This window comes from Dioscorea cayenensis, unplaced genomic scaffold, assembly GCF_009730915.1.
Source record: "Dioscorea cayenensis subsp. rotundata cultivar TDr96_F1 unplaced genomic scaffold, TDr96_F1_v2_PseudoChromosome.rev07_lg8_w22 25.fasta BLBR01001049.1, whole genome shotgun sequence".
NCBI lineage: Eukaryota > Viridiplantae > Streptophyta > Magnoliopsida > Dioscoreales > Dioscoreaceae > Dioscorea > Dioscorea cayenensis.
In genome coordinates this window covers 55,811-76,353 of record NW_024087440.1, presented here as the reverse complement: position 1 = coordinate 76,353, position 20,543 = coordinate 55,811, and the positions used below count along the sequence as shown (strand labels likewise).

The following is a 20,543-nucleotide window of genomic DNA, read 5'->3' as shown; positions in this document are numbered from 1 at the left end:
ATTTTCTACATGAAGGATATAGCGATCAAATCGGTCCATGAAATGTTGAATAGGTATAATGACATAATTAATAGAGATTATATCGTAACTACGTAGAAAGTTCATTACATTATATTGGAATACATGTAGAAAACTGTCACTAAGAGGCCAGAAGGTTGTCCATATGTTGAAGAATAGCCAGCATTTGTGTACATGCAATGCCCGCTGGAGGTTGTAGTTGAAACGTACTTCCATGGTTATGCAGTCCCAGTGGTGGAAAAAGGGTTTGTCGATATGATCTTTTACTTTGAAATACAGAGGATTATTCAGCTCGCAGAAAAAACGCCTGTATTAGCTAGGGTCTCCGTGATGATTTCACTTGTCCTATTGTCCATGAACAACGAAGGAAATTAACTATGAAGAAGCGGCAAGGACAATCAGGTAGCAGAGAGAAGACAATCACGGTTGGTGTTGTCGTCCGTGTGATCGAGTGGATTCTCTATGAATTCAAAATTGACATTCTTCAGCATCCAGTCACGTAAAACTATATTGTCCGACCTATCCAAGTATTCCTTATAGCTTGAATCATGTCCTAGATTACAGAGAATGATGTATGGGATCCTACTTTTAATTCGGATCAGTTTACCATACTTACAATTGGTCTGTCAATCTCGCTGAGCACCAATCAACTCCTGCTAGTGTTTCATTCGTAAGTAATTTGGCGCCACATCATCAATTACATTGTACAATACATTTTGTTGAAACGTGGACGGATTAAAGTCCAGATGCCCACAAATATAATTATGCGTACCTAGAGATCATGCCCAAATAGTCTTCCTGATATGGCTTGGTCCCTCGAGGATTAGATTTGTCAGCCACTGACATCCAACCTTTTGTATTATATTATTTTTATGAGGCTAAGGTTCAAAGGCATAGTCTGAGGGTTGATCACTGCAGAATAGAATATAATCCCCAGGTTCCGTTCAATGCAATTGGTTTGGTCGTCGTGGAGATTCATGATGAGCGGGTGGAAGTAGGACATACTTTGCAGGCGGAGTATTGCTTCTCTATAGCCTGTCAAATTGATCTTAATTATTTTTTCGAACTCTTATTTCTCCGTCTATAATCCTATACCATGGAAGGCTTTCTATTAAGTGGTTGATTCAAATGTCAGGGAGGGATCACATTTCACAAAATTCAAGGGTTTATTAAAGTTGATAGCTGCACGGAAATCCAATAATATCATATATCGCGGTCCGTCCGTCAAGATTAATTCTCCGTCTTTCAGCATGAATGATGTTGATTTTAAACATGTTGCTAAGGTCCCATGTTTCAAGAGCTATTTGTCGGAGTACATCCAATCTTCAGATGTATGATCGATTCTTGCTATTACTTGGTGAGTCTTACTGTGATACTGTGATATGGCTTCTACACTGGTTCTGGAGAATGAGTTGTCAAAGAATGGAGCCATGGCAACAGAGGTAATTGATATTAGGCCGTCTGTTTCGAAGTGGGCTGTTCCAGTCATTCCGCTGCATGTGCTAGTATTTCAATGGATCCGGACAAACTTGGTGTTATTATTGGTAAATCCATTTCTGAGGCAATGACAGTACTACGTAGTGAAACTACCTTACCGCTTCAGTCAAAACTATTATGATGTATTTTGGTAATTATGTATACTATATATTTTGGTATGTTTATATACCTATGTATTTTGGTATGTTTGTATACCTATGTATTTTGGTATGTTTGTATAACTATGTATTGCGCTGCGCGGCCGTTGTTGAATAATGTATGTTTTCTATAATTGAAGTGCTTTTGTGCGTATTGGTATTGTTGTTTATTATTTGTCTACGGCTAATTGCCGGAAGACGTATGTAGTAAATAACAAACTTGGAATTTACATAAATTTAATATTTAGTTCGTTACATGAAGCCGAAACGAAAATTTTATCCTACTTCGATACAGCTCTTTATTGTGCTGCCCCATGTTATATATAATAATAATAATGCATTTTTTTATAGTATTTGAATATTTGCCGGAGTGTTCACCGTCTTCATCTTAGAATGAACTCCAGACAGGATAGCGGCTTGACATTTTGACGTATTTCCTCATATCTTCTATATACGTCGATCCAACCTCGTTAATAATAATTTTCCTTTTCATCATCATAGCGTATCGAGATCGTAGTTCAGTCTTAATTATTACGTCTGCTTTGTACGTGGAGTAGCCCTGAAATACGCGTGTGAATTCTGGGAGGTTCTCTGATTCTATATGTGGCCTCCTATCCTGCACAACAAATAGTCCTATTACTCCTTGCATATTCATCATTGGTTTAATGTCTTCGGTCATTGTTTCTGATTCTGGCAGATTCAACACTTTGACTGAGCCTATTAAATAAAGAGATTTTAAAAGTATATAGCTTCTATCTCATTCGTTGTCCCCTGTTCCGGCGGAGGGTAATGTTATGTACGTTGACGCCATCATACCAGCCTTTATGATGTTTGAGCCACATTTTGTTTCTTCGCTGATATATTTTGTTTTCCTTTTCGGCTTTTTGCACCTTTCGGTAGTTGCTTCGTTTACTCCAGCTGTAATCCGGTGATTGGTAGATGTTTGCCTGTTTATATTAAGTAGGTTCCATACTTATTGTCGTGGTAACTGTACCGATTCCTATTACGGTTAGTAGTGTTTGGCAATTTTTAGGCACTCTTTTATGCTTCTACCATCGTTTGGGTACATATCATAGAATTGTTGCCCCTTTCATTCTCTCGATTTAAAGAATTCTTAATGAGAACTGAATTAGATATGCTGCTGATTCCTGGTTGTCACTACTTCCATTTCCAATCATTCTTGGTCACTCCATTGCCTATTTAGACAATTTTCTAACAGCTTTCGATGGAGTGTCTGTTACTGGTGGTTATGTTCTGACGTGCTCTAAGATGCATAAATGGTGTATCTTGATTTAGTTTATCTTTAATCTTGATGCCTTTCTTTTTATTTCAGCGGTTCAGATGTTGGTGGCCTTATAGAACCACTTGCTGCTGTCTCATTAAATGATGAATTGCAAAATGCAATGGCATCAACTGCCAAGGCTGAAGAGGAAGTACTATCAAGGTTGACAGACAAGGTTAATTGGAATTAAACATTTGTCAGCTTTCTAAAAATTAGCATTTTTATTTTGCTCTAATGTTGGATTCCTGGCTTCTTTTGACAGATGCTGGCAGAACTTGATGCCATTCAGCTGTTGGTGCAGACCATAATTGATTTAGATGCTGTATGTGACTGTCTGTGTCTTCTTCTAGTCAAACTATATATACTTGAACATTTTTGCATTAAAGGACATGGTATTAATTGGTTTGAACTTAGTTTCATGATAAAGTAGGGTTATGGATTGTGTTATATGCTTGGCAAATTTTTCTATGGGTGACTTCTTTCCTAAAAGGACTTTAGAAGTAGTCTCCTTACTCCAATTTTAAATTAAATTGTTTGTGCTAGTTAAAGATGTGGATGCACATATATCTGTGCTTTTTCCTTAGGACATGTCTAGGCTATAGTGACTATAAAATAATAGCGAAGTGATAAGGCAATTTATGTATAATTGCCATAAAATAGTTTGACTTTCATATTAGTAGAAATCATGTTTTTGTCATTTGGGCAATATGTGGAAAAGAGTTTGAGATTTATTGAATATTAAAAAAAGTTAAATTCATTGACATTGGTTTGATGGAGCATTTGAACAATTGAAGTCATTTTAGGATGTAACCAAAGTATTATTCTGAGATCTTGTACTTTAGTCTCTTGTGCTTTAGCAAGGCAACTGGCTAGTTTGTGATAATGAATCTCTATTTGCATATTGTCTATTTAATTGTTGTAGGAACTTGAAAAACATGCATTGGAGTAGCAATAAACTTGCTTGTTTGTGACTTGTGTCACAAGTTTGGGGCAAGAAAATAGTCTTTGCACACGAGGTAAGACTGTCTGTTAACCTTCCATAGAGCTGAATTCTCTTGAGTTATGTGCATAGGTTATCCTCTTTAGAAGGCCTAAGAATGTCTAGCTAACTCTGCAAAAGATAACATAAACATTTTGTTAATGTGGTGTGGGCTGCCATAAGTTGATATTGCTTTTTTTTTTTCTTGAGAATTGACTGCTTGATTTGGCAAAAATTGTGTTGATATTTTTGTCAAAGTAATTTAATTTTCGTATGCTTGAAATATGTTACCCGCACTTATGTTCATGAATTTAGATATTAGTTCTATTTGACCTATTTTAAACTGTTGAAGCTAGCAATTGAAATATGTTACCTGCACTTATGTTCATGAATTTAGATATTAGTTCTGTTTGACCTATTTTGAACTGTTAAACCTAGCAATTGAATTTCATATATCCTTATAAAAACTTATCCTTATCTGCATTGATTTCTTATCTCATTTGTTAGTTTGTCGGGCTTAACCTGTAAGATTAAAAAATTTGTGGAATAAGAAATCAATCTTTTTACTTAGTAATAGGTTGCCACTCCACCACTCTTTAGTTATAAGTGGAGATTCTGCCTATATAACTAAGATTGGAGGATTCCTTGTCATCCTGAGCCTTTCATGGTTGACTCTATGTTTTTGTGCTCATTTGAAGACATTGAATATTGATAATTACTTGTTATAGTTGGAAGCATTTTGCTTCATTTTGGAGAATCTTATGTGTGATTTGCATCAAAATGTTGATGCCTAATACAGTGGCTGGCAATATGCCAACTGTGGTGTGATGTTTGCTCATAGAACTCTAACTTGTTCGAGTAGCTAATTCAAAATCACATTTAAGAAGTTATATGGCCAGAAAATCTTGTTAACTATCCAACTAAAGCTAGAAAACTGGTTTGCCCTGAGAAATCTAACACCTTCAATGAAGTGAGCAGCAAATACTTCAATATGATTAAAGAGTCATCAGTTATCAAAATCTCAGATAATCCCCCTTAGTCTGGTGAGGCTTTAGGTAGATTGCGAGTGATGAGGTCCCATACTCTGGCAAGCTTGAAGGACACTAACTTTATATAGGGATATGATTGGGAATTTATTTTTTCCTCCAAGGCCACTTTCATCATAAATTTTTTGTCAAAGTGCCTTGTCCTCCAATCTTGGCTTTTGGAAAAAGGTCCAAAACCATATTTTTGGGGCTTTTGCTTTTTGAAACCAATCCAAAAAAGCTCTTTTGTCACAAGAAGCACTTATTTCATTCATAGGTATAGTGTTTTTTTAAGAAAAGAAAAGTGAATTGAAACTGGCCAAAGGCATTGAGAAGAGTTATTGTCATCGTTACAAGTACACGAGGAATGTCTACGACTGTGATCAAGAGGAGTATGTATTGAATCTCAATTGGTCTGAAAAGCTGAATTCGGAAATCAAAGATGATACACTGCGATTCATATCCTAGCCTTATCATGATGATGCAATGATTGTTTCAGATCCACTTGATCTTCAAATGTTGTGTCCTTACGTCTGTCATTTCTTTGAAATTAATGCTTTTGGATGCAGATCTTTGCTCGAGCAAAGTTCAGCATTGCATATGGTGGTTCTTGCCCAGACTTGTTCATTCCTGGTGATGAGAAGCAAAGAGGCATCAATAAGGGCAAACCCTCTAATGAAAGAGCTTCCAGGAAAGCTTTGTCTTCGGGTCTTCCTCAAAAGGAATGGAAACTGTATATGCCGCAAGCTCACCATCCTCTGTTAATCCGGAAGCATCATGAAAACTTAAATAAAGCAAGAAAGGATGTTGCCAATGTTTATGCGGTATGTTAGGTTCACTCGAAGTTCTATCTACTGATATATGCAGTGGTAGTGAGGTCTGATTAAACAATCAACTTGCTGCTGTGATTGTTCTTTTTCTGTAGGATATCAGGAGGAGGAGATTGCAAGGTAAAATGGATGATAATATGGATTCAATTCTTTCTTCAATGAAACTTAAGGTTAGCCACTCCTCCGGGAGTTCTATCTGTGAACTTTTTGGCTTTTGGAAATTGTAGAACCCGTTAATGTAGTTTTACGCAGGTCGCTGCTTTGGAAAAAAACCTTCCAGTCCCAGTTGATTTTATGATTCCTTTAGAAACTGGGGTGTTGGTTATAACTGGCCCAAATACAGGGGGGAAAACCATTAGCATAAAGACTGTTGGTCTAGCATCGTTGATGGCTAAAACAGGTTTGCACATACAATTTTTCCACTAAATAGTTGGAATTTAAATATTCTTGGGAATATCTGATGGTTTATGTAACATATGCTATTTCCTTATATCTTTACCTTTGCTTTGGTATGTTTAGTATCTTATTGCTCTGTCACATGTATTACTCTATTCCGCTAAATAGTTGGAATTTAAATATTCTTGGGAATATCTGATAACATATGCTATTTCCTTATACTATATGGGTACAAAGCCAACAACTAATTTGCACAAGAGTAATGGCAATTTTTTCACTTGTTCAGATTAATTTAGTGCAGAGCCTTTTAAACAGCCATTTAATTAATATAGCTATAACTATATATACTGTTCTCATGCCTGATTCAACAAGATAAGTGGAACTCTAATCTAATTGGTCCTCACTTAAGCAATTCATGAAGCCTTGGATGAAAAAATGGAATGGGATTTGGATTGATATGCTTGTCTCTTTTTTGGATAAACATGAGTTGAAATGCCTTCAATATTGATATGTCCCAAGTTGGCCTTATATTCTCCCGATGTGCACTCCCTATGTCAGACCCATTACTTTTAATTGGCCCTAGTTTTATTTCCAGCCTTACTAAAGTCAAATTCTCCATGTTAAATTGCATCTGATCTATCCAGATTAGATTCCCCTTGTCCACTAAGGTTAGTGTTTGTTTCAAGGGATTTGGAGTTACATGTAACTCCAAATCCCTTACCTTTTTAAAATCCGGTGTTTGTTTTGATGTATTTCCTTTTTCATGTGCTTTTGAAATCCCATCATTGAGGGATTTTGGTTTACGGTCAAAATGACCGTAAAACCAAATCCCGGGAATTCAAAACCAGTATATATGCATATGTATATATACATATATATATATATATACACAGAAATCTATACATATACATATACATATATACACATACATATACATACATATATACATAAATCTATACATATACACATATACACATACACATATACATATACACATATACACATACACATATACATATATACACATACACATACACATATACATATATACATATATACACATATACATATACACATACACATATACATATACACATATAGAGCGGAGTCGAGTGGGCGGGCCGACCCAGCGTCACTAAAACCCGCTCATTTGGCGGGGCAGGGCGGGCCGGCAAAATGCCAACCCGACCCGACCCGTTTCGGTTTTGTTAGGGTTGGGCGGGCCGCCCGCAAAAAATCAAAATAATTAATTTATTTTATTTTTTTATAAATGTTGTAATATATGAAACATTGAAAACATTCATTATAAATTCATAAAAAAACTAAATTAAAAAAATTAAAAACATGCAATAATTAACAAAAAATAAAAAAACATCCATTATAATATTCAAAACCTAACAAAATCAACAATAATTACAAAAATCTCTAAATAAAAAAACACTATTATAAATTTACAATCAACAAAAATTTTAAAAAAACAACAACAAAACCACAAGATAAAAACATTTATTACAATTATAACATTCATCCATTACTAATCAACAAAAAAATTTAACAAAAATTAACAAAGCACAAAAATAAAAAAACATCCATTACAATCATAATATTCATCAAAATCAATAGCTCATTAAAATGTTTTTGTTATCTCCATATTTCTTTTTAAAAACATAATTAAATGCATATTAAACTTCATTAAAAATTATTTATTTATTTTTTTAATTTAAATCCTTAATAATATGTCAATCTCAATATATATATATATATATTATATAAAATACATTATATATATATTAGAGGCGGGTCAGCGGGTCGACCCGTCCCAACCTCGCGGCCCGCTACGGGTTGAGCCTCGCTTTGAGGCTACGCCTCCAGGCGGGCCAAGCCCGAATTGACAGCTCTATACACATATACATACACACACATATATATACACATATACGTATATGTATACACATACATATACATACATACATACATATATATACATAAATCTATACATATACACATACACATATACATATATACACATATATGTATGCACATACATATACATACATATAGTTATATATACATACATGTATGTATATACATTCCCTATATATACCTATATATAGTATGTTTACATATATAAATACACATATATATGTATATATATAAATATATATGTATATATACACAAATATATACATATACATATATATATATATATGTATATGTATATGTATATATATATGTATATATGCATATACGCAGACATATCCATACACTTATACACATGTTTTCCAATTCCAGATTTACAAATCCTTCCAAACAAACATAAAATCTTATAATACAAGAATTCCAGCTTACATCCAACCAAACACAAGATTTGACTCAGATCAGTATTTTTGAAAAGCTAAGTATTTCCAGCCATATCAGTAACTAGAAATCCAACGTGATTTGAAATTACATCCAACCAAACGCTACCTAACATTTAGATTTTCACTATTCTGACATCTACAGTATGTACAATGTTTGGGCAACTTTGGTCTGTCTAATTACAAGTTATGTTAGGGTTCTTGATACAATTTTTTGTCAGATGTGCATATTGCTTTATGGCTGAAAATTTTGGCCCCCTTTTTTTTTATACTCTGCATATTTAAACTAAGGGTAGAAGTTCCTGCAATGAACAAAATTTGGGACTATCCCACTGCAATGATGTTGACCATGACATACATTAGAGTAACTGTTAGTCCCATATTGGCTTATATAGTAAAATATGGATTTGAATACATAAGCCCATGCCTCTCGTCCTATTTAGCTTAAAACTTCTGTTTAAAAAAACAAAATCTTTCTTGTGTTCGTATCAAATGTAACAGTAAATCTACGCACCTGATGTGAATTCCCTCTCTCCAGCCAATGACTGATACACTGACCATGAAAACTATGAGAGCACAACAAACATTTGACCATCATATCCTCTTCTCAGCCTTTGTTTAAGAACTCGTATTTGTGAGTGTGATTTGTGTTTTATGCATGCCGTTGCAAAAATAAGAAAAAAAACTTCTGTTCATTATTTACAATTGTTTGAAGTTAATTGATGCAATCCATCAAGTTAGTATAATTTCTTACCTGCATATCTTTGATTTTGTGAAGAGATTTATCTGCCACATAAGGAAAGGTTGTTGGCTATACTCCGCAATTAAAGAGAACATAGTTTGAATGAGATTAATGTGTGAAATAGCAAGTTCTGTTGTTCTAGAATCATATCATATTTCCTGACTGTATACATTTTTAGGTCTTTATGTTCTGGCATCTGACCCTGTCAAAATCCCTTGGTTTGATGCAATTTATGCTGATATTGGTGATGAGCAGTCATTGACGCAATCATTGTCAACGTTTTCAGGTCACCTGAGGCAGATAAGTGTAAGTCACCAGTTTTTCCTCTTCTAAATATCTCATGGTAGTGCCATGTCACCAATCACTGTTCAGGTTGGCAAATGCCTCTACACTTGGACATCATTAATTAAAATTTTAAAGTGTATGCTGAGTTTAAAGATCCATGAGCGCAACTGTTATGTTTTACCCTACTGCCAAAAGGCATGTGGGTCAGTCAAAATGATTATCGACACCATGTAGTATGAAGTGCCTTTTGCGGTATTCCTGTGACAAAGAAAATGCACACTTTGGACATAATTTTATTGCAGATCTAACTTCAAAATGTCATTTCTTATTTTTTACAGTAACCATTGGTTTGCATGACATTTGAGATAATGCTGATTAAGTAGAATGGTTTGGATCATCAATTTGTGGTAATGCTCCCTCTACAGTCTTGGCCTTATCCACCACAATAGGTATATTATATATGCATATGAGAAGCTTTATTGTTTTGTGAGGACATAGCATGTGCAGTTGTCAATCACATATTCAATTTTTACAACGGATGATGCTTCACCATGATCTTCTAACCACAAGTAGTGTCTGGGCCAAAATTGATTTATGACCCAAGTTTTTTTGATATCATAGTTAACTTGAACTTTCGTTTTTGCTGGTAAGAGATGAGAAACTGTTTGTGTTTTGGCAATGTAGCACCAGATTAGAAAGCTAAGCATTTGTTCTTTTTTATATAAGATGTATGTAGATCACAACACACTTTTTTTTAACACCTTTTGAAACTTCAACTTTTCCTTCAAATATATAAAGCATCTCATTTCTGCATCTATTTTACCAGGCTATTCGTTCGCAATCATCTAACAAGTCCTTGGTACTACTGGATGAAGTAAGTTGTCTTCTGTATAAGATTGTCATATGTGATTGATATTTTGAATTTTCTGTCTTATCTATTTAATCTCATGATCATGCTATCATGCATGATGTTCCATAAAGGAATGCACAAGCTATTTTGCAATTGATTTATACTTTCATGTCATTTTCAACTGTCTTTTATATATATGTATATATATATATATATATATTGATGGGCTGTCAGAAAGTCGAGGTAGAAAAATTTTTCATTTCTTAAAAGCCTATTGATAACTTAAATTCATCATTCTAGAATTTCTATAACATGCTCTATGAAGCTATTTTTGATAGGTGTATTACTTCTCACATAAGTTGATAAGTTCTTTTTCAAATGTGAGTGGCCATGGCAAAGATGCCACATGCAAGAGAGTGTAATCTTAGTGTCACCTGTGCTTCTATGATGCTTATGCATTATTATCTTGAATTATGTTATTATATATATATTGATGGGTGTGATGATTAAGCATATATTGAATTTTTGCTGTCTGGTATCTGTCAACAAAAGGTGGGTTCAACACAAACCAAATCTCTCACTGCTTTCTTCTTGATCTCTTCAGGAAGGATTTTCACTCCGACACACACAAACATATCTTACAAACATATGCAATCATCATTTATTGTTCTTGTACTTGACTTAAAAACACGTGTATTTGCGATGTTGTTTTTCCCTTGACAGGGGTTTATGGGAAAGTTTTATGAATCAGCGCTTGCTTGCGCACGCTCACACACACACTCACACTGACACACACTGTGCAGTGATTGACATTATACCATTAAGGAAAATATTTAGCCACCAATGCCATTGATCATTTAGCTATTATGCTAATGTGCTAATGCTGAGTAGGGTGTCAATTCATCATCATCCTATTTTAGTTTCCGAAAGCAGCTATACATGGATGGCTCACCTGGTGGGGTTTGTTTTTGTATTCTTGATCTTCAGGTTGGTGCTGGTACAAATCCTCTTGAAGGAGCTGCGTTGGGAATGTCACTTCTTGAATCTTTTGCAGCAGAAGGTTCATATTTGACAGTGGCTACCACTCATCATGGCGAACTGAAAACTTTGAAGTACAGGTAGATATCTAGCTGTCACTATCATCCGTGGCATTGTTGTTAGTTATTTGGTGTAGAATTCTCATTCGCAGGCTCGCAGCTATCATTGTGCTTTAAATTTTTTAACACAAGCCTTCTGTCATGTGTGCGAATACATTTGAAACTCAAATGCTGGCAGTGCTTTATCTTACTATGCTCTTTTTTTTTTTTAAGTTTTAAATTGCAAGCAAATTTATTCTAAATATATTTATTTATATTTTGAATAATTCTTTAAAGCATGACATTCTTGTAGGCCCATCTGCTGCAGTATGAAGAACTAACACATTGTCTATATAAAAATGTGTTATTTCATGGGTCATGCAAATGATGATTTGACTATAATATTATCTAGTTGTTTTAGATGGTATTTTCTTTGGTCCCAGATGTTGGTTCAATATGCTTGTTATCCAAATGCATAATTTTCGAATTAAGGCTAACCAATGATAGTCAGTAACGAGTTTCTATGCCAGAATGTTTAGCTGTGCATGTTGATCTTAGGAGGTAAATCTTCTGATTATTCTTTGCCCCATTCATTTAATCAAGTTCTCAGACATTAATGCGATGTGCATGTTGATCTTAGGAGGTAAATCTTCTGATTATTCTTTGCCCCATTCATTTAATCAAGTTCTCAGACATTAATGCCTAAAATATTTTTATTGTCATTATCTTTACTTGACAAAAATATTTGGTTTAGGCTAGTATCTAGCACTTCACTAAGCAACCATTGTGCTTGATGATGATGACATATTTGTTACAACATATAATTTTGATTATACATGCAATAGATTTAATTAAATAGCAAATCTGAGTTAGAAACTCAAAGCCTGGGATTAGGCATGCTATAAGCATTGCCCTAAGACTGATTTCACCCCTCCATGTAAGGATCTCCGCTGTCACTCTGGTCATTAAGGTACAGCTAAACCAAGGATCAAAACGTCTTTGCCTAGCAAGTCTCGGCAAAGACATGCTCAAGTGTAGAGATTGAGTGAAGAAATGAAGATGGCTGCTAGATTTTTCAGTGAAAGCGGGAAGCAAGTAGTAGCAGTGATTCAGAAAAGTGGGGTATATAAGAAAGGTAGCTTATCCAACAACCCAACACGAACCCAAATCACATGTGAACTTTTTCCTCCATTTCTATTCTAAAAAGTAGAAACCAAGTTGGCTCAGGGTTGGTTGTAACAAATGAACTAGGTCCGGCCTAGCTTCAGTAAAGGGTCTAGGTTGGCCCAGTTCTAACAATATTAGATGTCTTCATCGTTTTCCTCATCAATGATGTCACATCTGGTCCGAGCCCTTTCTTGATGTAGCATGAGTTGCATACTGCAGGGCAAGTTCTCACCAGCAATCATTAAAATAATAATGTAACACATGGCATGTGATGCATTTTCTTATCATCTGATTTCTTGCCTTGAAATATTTTCATGTAACTTAATTTTAGTTTTTTGTATGATTATTCATATGTTGCCATATTCATTGTATTTCTACTATCTCTCCTTTGCAGTAATCATGTGTTTGAGAATGCATCTGTAGAATTTGATGAAGATAGTTTAAGGCCAACATATAAGATCCTTTGGGGAGTACCAGGTTCTTCTTCTGCGCATATACAATGACTTTTTCACTGTTTATTGCACAATGACCTTTTCTTATTGTACTAATGGCAGTCGGCAAGAAAATGGATTGATAGTTATCTCTTTTATCCATGGAATTTACCTGAGAAATAGAATATTCCTATGTTTAAGAAGGATGCCAACCTAGTCTAAATTTCCCTTGTATCATCTGCTGACAATTTATTTATATATACACACATATAATTAGTATTTTAGCATTTTACAGCACAGTGAGAGTGATGGAATCTCCTATGACTCACCATTCCTCTTTGTGTGCTGACAAACTTGCTTAATGTATAAACATTATGATTTCTTCATCTAACCTATTTATGATTGATTGTCTATAATCATATGCAATGCCCATGCTGCTACCTTAATTTTGCAGGTCGATCAAATGCAATTAATATTGCAGAAAGATTAGGGATGCCCTCAAATATACTAGACAATGCCCGTAAATTACATGGAGCAGATAGTGCTGAAATTAATCAGGTAAACAAATCAATCTTCAAAACTTTGAACTTAATTCATTTGTATTCCTTATTTACTCATGAAATTGCTTTATGGCTGGGTACAAGGCTTCGTATACAGCGGGGAAAATTATTTCTAGAAACTATTAACTAAAAAACTATTCTAGATAACATACTTAAGTTTAAATAGCACCAGTCTTAATAAAAAGCGCAAAAAGTGCCCAAGTGAGGCGAGGCGAGGCTATAGAGCCTCATAACCCACTAAGTGAAGCGCCATCAAAGAAGCACTGCCTAAGCAAGCGCTTTCAGCCCAAGTGCAAGGCAAAAAAAGCAAGAAAAACCTTGCCTTAGTTAGTTTTTTTTTTAACATTTTTGAAATGCTATTTAGGAAACTATATTATAGAGTAATAAATGTTGTTTAGGAAACATAAACAATTATACATGAAAAGTGTAGTTTTCTATTTTTTCAAAATAAATTAAGGCAACTTTTTGGAATATGAAGACTTTTTAGAAGAGAATAAAACAAAGAAAGAAATAAAACAAGAAAGATATTTATAAAAAAAGAAACTTCATAAGAAAACTAAAGGAAAAGACTAACAAAGATAATGATTGGACTAGAATTAAGATTCTAAATTAGGTCTTGCGAACTCAACTTGAAAGTTTAGGTTGTCGTTTATGGTTTTATGTTAATGATTTTATTTTGGATCTTCAATATTTTAGTAGATGATTATTATATTAATTTAAGTTTCAATTTCAATGTTATTTTCTATATTTTTATTTTTTATTTTTTAAATAGCACTTCATGTCGCTGAGGTGAGCGCCAGGTGGCGCTTAGCGCCTCAGGTGATTTACATTCTCATTGCCCCAAGGGTGCTTAGCGCTTTTAATTACATTGAATAGCATACATAATATTATACAAATTTATCAAAGCCGATCTTTAGCAAGTTCCCCAAAGAGACTTTTCTCAAATTATGAAAATTTTCCAACACTCCCAAGTGAATGAATATTCTCAATCCCAGCTTGTTTGTCACTTTTAGAAAGCTAGCACTAGATAATCTTTAAATGAGTGCTTTTGCAACTAACCACTTGTAGAAATGAATAGTGTTTATGTCAAACCGCTATCTAACTTTTCCTTGATGAAATGCTTATTAACCTCAATGTGTTTTGTGCAGTTATGTTGTATCGGATTGTGTGCAATATTGATGATTGATTTATTGTCATAATAGATCCTCTCTAGTGTCTTGATGCCGGTCAATGCTTTTTTCAAGGTATTTTCCCCTTGAATTCATTATGTGCTTGTTGCCTCTTGAAATCCACCACAAGCCCATTACAATTTAATCCAAGGAAAAGAGCAACATTTTCCAGCCTAAAACTCAAAAAGGTTTCCATTATTTGAAATCTTTTGTTGTGCTGCCTACCCTCCCGTTTCTTTTAACACTCCTAAATAGGTAGAAACAGACGCTTACCTTGAGAGATTAGAATTAGAAATTTATCATCAGGAATAGGAAACCTGAAATTACGTCTATAATTGAATTCAACTACATAATTCTTATGGTTGTATGTAAAATGTTCGGAAAGATTTTTTATGGAGCCTTGGAATGACCGAATGAGCAAGATGACACAGGACAATATTAGGACAATAACATTTAATGCCAAGTTTCAATATTTCATAAAAGTAAGATAATACAGAGGAAAACAAAAGGCTGTTTTATTTATGAAACTAGATTATGACAAAGTTCCTCCTAAAGCATACCATGATGTAAATGGAATGAGAGAATGTCGGCAAACAGTAATCGGGATGCTCTTCATAAACTCTTGATGCATCTCCGTCTTTATTATTAGTGTGCCTACAACATACCAAAATATTTAACAACTTAAAAATAGAAGGGGCTTTTGCAGGTGTACCCCTAAAAAATTTTGAAATTGCATATTTGCCCCTGAATAAAAGTTAATTGCATAAATACCCTTGAATAATATACATAATTGCGTATATACCCTTGGGGTTCAAATTAGTTGAAAAATCATCTATTAACAAACAACAAATATATAAAATTACCATTATACCATTGCATATATACCCTTGAAAAGTTTTTTTAAAGTTGTACAAGGGTTATTTTAGACCTTTTGTATATCTTAATCCAAGTTATAACCATAGTTAATCAAGTTTGATTACCTGAATCTAACAGTAATGGCATATCCGCAATTACCTATATTTTTCAGGGGTATATATACAATTATGTTTTTTCGGAGGGTAAATATGCAATTATAGAACTTTTGAGGGGTTTATAACCAATTCTCCATAAATAGAACGTATTAGTAATTCTCTCAACAAAGCTCGAAGAGGCGTATCAATGGTGAAGCCCTCCATTGATGACGCTGACGAGAGCGGCAGTGCCAAGAAAAAGGAAGAAAGTGATTGAAATCCCAGAGAATCTAAACCAGGAATTCTTATTCAAATGGAGGCAGATGCCTAAGATTTTCCTATATGTTGCGAAGCTTTATCCTCCAATCCATCAGGTTTGATTGTGATTGATTGGTGCATTTTAGGTTGAGATTTTGGTTTTTGTTCGAGATGTGCTTTGATTTTTCCTTGTGATTATTTTTATAAATTGTTTAAATTTCCTGTTTTGATTGAGATATGATCAATTCTGTTGTGCTTTCTATTGATTATATTGGCTGATTTTAATTTTTCTCATGTATTTGAAGTTAGTTTCCTCATTTTCCATGGAATTAAGCTTCAACTTCTACTTAATAAGCTGTCAGTAATGGAATGCATGTTAAAAAAAAACCTTTTTTTTCATTTTTTCTTAGCATGTTATGTAATAGCTTTGAAATGGTTTGGCATTGATTTCTAAATTTAAACCAGAAATGTTTGAGGAAGCTGTGAAAGCTATATCTATCTTTAGCTATCTTCCAAACCTTGATGAAATTTGAGTATTGGAGTCAAAATTTGGCTATAATTTTATTGTCAAAGGTCTTTTATTGGAGGCCATAAATCATTCTTTTCTGGCGGTTGACTACTGCTATCAGGAGGGTGGAAAGGATGCGGATGGTGGCGGAAGGGGGCATGCTGGGGTGGGGTGGAATTTTAATTTACACACGCTAAATTAAAAACTTGGTATTGATAAATTAGAATATGGAAAGATCCTTTGGAAATTGTTAAATAGTGTGGATTTTTTTTTATTATTTTTCAAATATTGGCACAAAAATGCTTTGACAGGGCCATGTCAAAGCAAAACATACTGCATGCCGAATTAGTCATGCGCTACCTTCCTTTAGAATAACCTAAGGTTAAAGTTGGTATAAAACTATAAATAGACTTAGGATGAGTGGGCTGATATATCAGACCAAGAAGTAACACAAATTGACTAAATAATTATAATTTGGATGATTAAACTACTTTTGTGTTTGAATTATTTGTCTATATACAGTATTATCTTAAAATCATCAAAATTACAAAAAACCCGACGCAAACAAGGGAATTTAACAAGTAACAGTTTTTTTTCAATAGAGCTCGAAGAGGCGTACAATGAGGAGTGGTTACTTCCGAAGTACCTCAAAAAGTGATCTATGAGAAAGAGGACAAAATAAATTTGAATAGGGAAGGCTTGTGACAATGGCCATAGATGTGCTCAAAAACAATATATGACTGTATTGAGGCCCTGATAGGATTTCAGGCTCAAACAATTTTATTTGGGTTTAAACTATTAGATATGTAACTTTAATATTTTTAAGAAACACTAATAAAAGAATTATTAGAATAATATTTTTAATGATTTAAAAATCCAAATAGATTATTTTTCTTTGTGATAAGTTTAAAGTATTTATTTATAAAAGTAAAACATTATTTATCAAATTATGAAATTAATAATGATAGATATCATACTTGAAAAACCACCTCATCCTAAGAAATACCTAAAAGCCGTAGACTTGGCATCCTCTTCCTTCATCACATCCTCAACCTCCTCATCCTTCTCCTTCTCATCATCATCATCATCGTCCCCATCATCGCTGGAACTTGATTATTTGAAGAATTCACAGGATGCCTTAATACCACTCTCTTGTACATGTACCGCATCAGCTCTTGCTTGATCATCAACCGAAAGCAGGAAGGGCTTCATCTTTGTAACATGATTTGGCCAATTGGAGAAGTCCAACTTCAATATTGGCGAAGGCAAACAAGAGCACTTTTTCTCCGCCATAAGAGGATCAACAGTAGTGAAAATACCTTCTCTGCTATTATTGATGGTCTTTTCGCCTCTGCCTTTATTGCTCCTTTTTCCTCTTTCCCTTCTTTTTCTCTTGTTAATATTATTCTTTGTTGATGAAATTTTGATTTACCCATGTTAAATTAAAAACTCCTTTGAACATGTCAAGCTTAAACTTCTTGCATCACTTGAACTTGTCTAACAACTTATTAGGAAGAATTCTAATTGATGTTTCTCTGAACAACTTGTCTAATAATCACTTAAACTTCTTGCATCACTTTAATTTATTGATGTTTCTCTGAACAATTATCAATCAACCCAAGATTATAACAAAAACCTCCGAAAGAAAGAAAAAACAAAATAAACAAATGTATTAGCTTCTTCTGCTTTTCTTGAGGCCAAACACCCATCTCTGCATGGCTCACTCATCTTCCTTCTTTTTCTTTTTTTATCGTCACTAGATAAGAGAAAGGTCAGCGATCTGAGATCGAGTTCAAGAGAAAGAAAAGGGTAATTGGAGAGGGGGTACTCAAACATGTATGAATACCGTAATGTTATAGTGTGATGATGGAAAGTGAAGGTGGGAGCGAGTTAATGTTTTGAATTTGAATTGATTGGGGTTCTATCTATCTGATCATAGCACTCTATCTAGCTCTTAGTTCTATCAGGAAATTTGACGGTCTAGATATTTTTGAATGTGATATGAGCATAGTTATTAAACCCATCATGGTATGTGGTTTAACCTTTTAACCCTATGAGCCAGGACCTAAACTGGATGATGGAGAATATGAAGGAAGAAATGAAAGTAGGGTGAGGCGGGGCGAGGATTTCATCAAATCCTTATGTTTAGGATTCTTAGGGGTTTCAGCCACCTTCCTCCTTTTCTTGGCGCTGCCGTTCTCGGCGCCGTGGTTGGAGGGAGTCATCATTGATACACCTCTTTGAGCACTCTTGAGAAAAACTGTTACTACATTATATGTATATATATATATATATATATATATATATTTGTTAAATTCACTTGTTTTGCTTCCGTTTTTTTTGTAATTTTGGTGGTTTTGAGATAATATTGTATATAGACAAATAATTCAAATACAAAGTAGTTTAATCATCCAAATTATAACTATTAAGTTAATTTGTGTTACTTCTTGGTCTGGTATATCAGCTCACTCATCTTAAGTCTATTTATACCAACTTTAGCCTTAGGTTATTCTAAAGGAAGGTAGCAAATGACTAATTCGGCATGCAATATGTTTTGCTTTGACATACCATGTCAAAGCATTTTAGTGTCAATATTTGAAAAATAATAAAAAAATTTCCACACTATTTAACAATTTCCAAAAGATCTTTCCATATTCTAGTTTGTCAATACCAAGTTTTTAATTTAGCATATGTAAATTAAAATTTCACCCCACACCGGCATGTTCCCTTCCGCCACCGTCCTCATCCTTTCCACCCTCCTGATAGCAGTAGTCAACCACCAGAAAAGAATGATTTATGGCCTCCAATAAAAGACCTTTGACAATAAAATTATAGGCAAGTTTTGACTCCAATACTCATATCTCATCAAGGTTTGGAAGATAGCTACAGATAGATATGGCTTTCACAGCTTTCTCAAACATTTATGGGTTAAATTTAGAATCAATGCCAAACCATTTCAAAGATATTACATAACATGTTAAGAAAAAAATGGAAAAAAAGGTTTTTTTTTTAACATGCATTCCAGTACTGACAGCTTATTAAGTAAAAATTGAAGCTCAATTCCATGGAAAATGAGGAAACTAACTTCAAATACATGAGAAAAATTAAAATCAGCCAATATAATCAATAGAAAACACAACTGAATTGATCATATCTTAATCCAACCAGTAAATTTAAACAATTTATAAAATAATCACAAGGAAAAATCAAAGCACATATCAATAAAAGGGCAAAATTATGAACAAAAACCAAAATCTCAAGCTAAAATGCACCAATCTATCACAATTAAACCTGATGGATTGGAGGATAGAGCTTTGCAATAGATAAGATGGAAGGCCTCGCCATTGATACGCCTCTTCGAATTCTGTTGAGAGAATTGCTACTACGTTCTATTTATAAGATGTTAAATATTTTGGTATGTTATAGGTGCACTAATAAGAAAGACGGAGATGCATTAGGAGTTTATGAAGAGCATCCCAATTCCTATTTGCCGACATTCTGTCATTCCATATACATCATGGTATGGTTTAGGAGGAAGTTTGTTATAATCTAGTTTTCATAAATAAAACGGTCTTTTGTTTTCCTCTGTCTTATCTTATTTCTATGAAATATTGAAACTTGACGTTAAATGTTATTGTCCTAATATTGTCCTGTGTCATCTTGCTCATTCGGTCATTCCAAGGCTCTATGAAAAATCATGCTACAAGTACTTGTTCTTCATTATAACATTGTTAAGGGCTCAATGCAGAGTGGAAGAAACCTATGTTGCTTATTTTGGAACCAAGAGCACCATAATGAGCTGTCGAAGGTGCACATACACCACAATAGTTGCGTCGGCTAGTTGCTCAACTCTTGTAGTTCCAAACGGGGTATCCACTAGGGTCCCTGGCCTAAGGTTTTGCTTTAAGGGCTAGATCAATCCAATGATCTACAATGCTTCTTGGTGGAAGTTGCTTAGGGGGTTTAAGAGGCATCCTATCTTTGAATTCAGTGAAGATTGAAGTTTTAGTTCCATGGCAGATGACA

General features: G+C 34.2%; 1 protein-coding gene across 1 annotated transcript in view; it reads left to right on the top strand.

The window, feature by feature from the left end:
• The window catches only part of LOC120255528 (endonuclease MutS2), a 53,576-nt gene that overhangs the window by 6,070 nt on the left and 26,963 nt on the right, over window positions 1–20,543 (top strand). Inside the window, 10 exon segments of the mRNA XM_039263335.1 lie at window positions 2,986–3,109; window positions 3,197–3,256; window positions 5,508–5,762; window positions 5,864–5,938; window positions 6,021–6,168; window positions 9,442–9,569; window positions 10,375–10,422; window positions 11,386–11,516; window positions 13,036–13,118; window positions 13,527–13,630. Of these exon segments, the coding sequence (XP_039119269.1) occupies window positions 2,986–3,109; window positions 3,197–3,256; window positions 5,508–5,762; window positions 5,864–5,938; window positions 6,021–6,168; window positions 9,442–9,569; window positions 10,375–10,422; window positions 11,386–11,516; window positions 13,036–13,118; window positions 13,527–13,630 (1,156 nt within the window).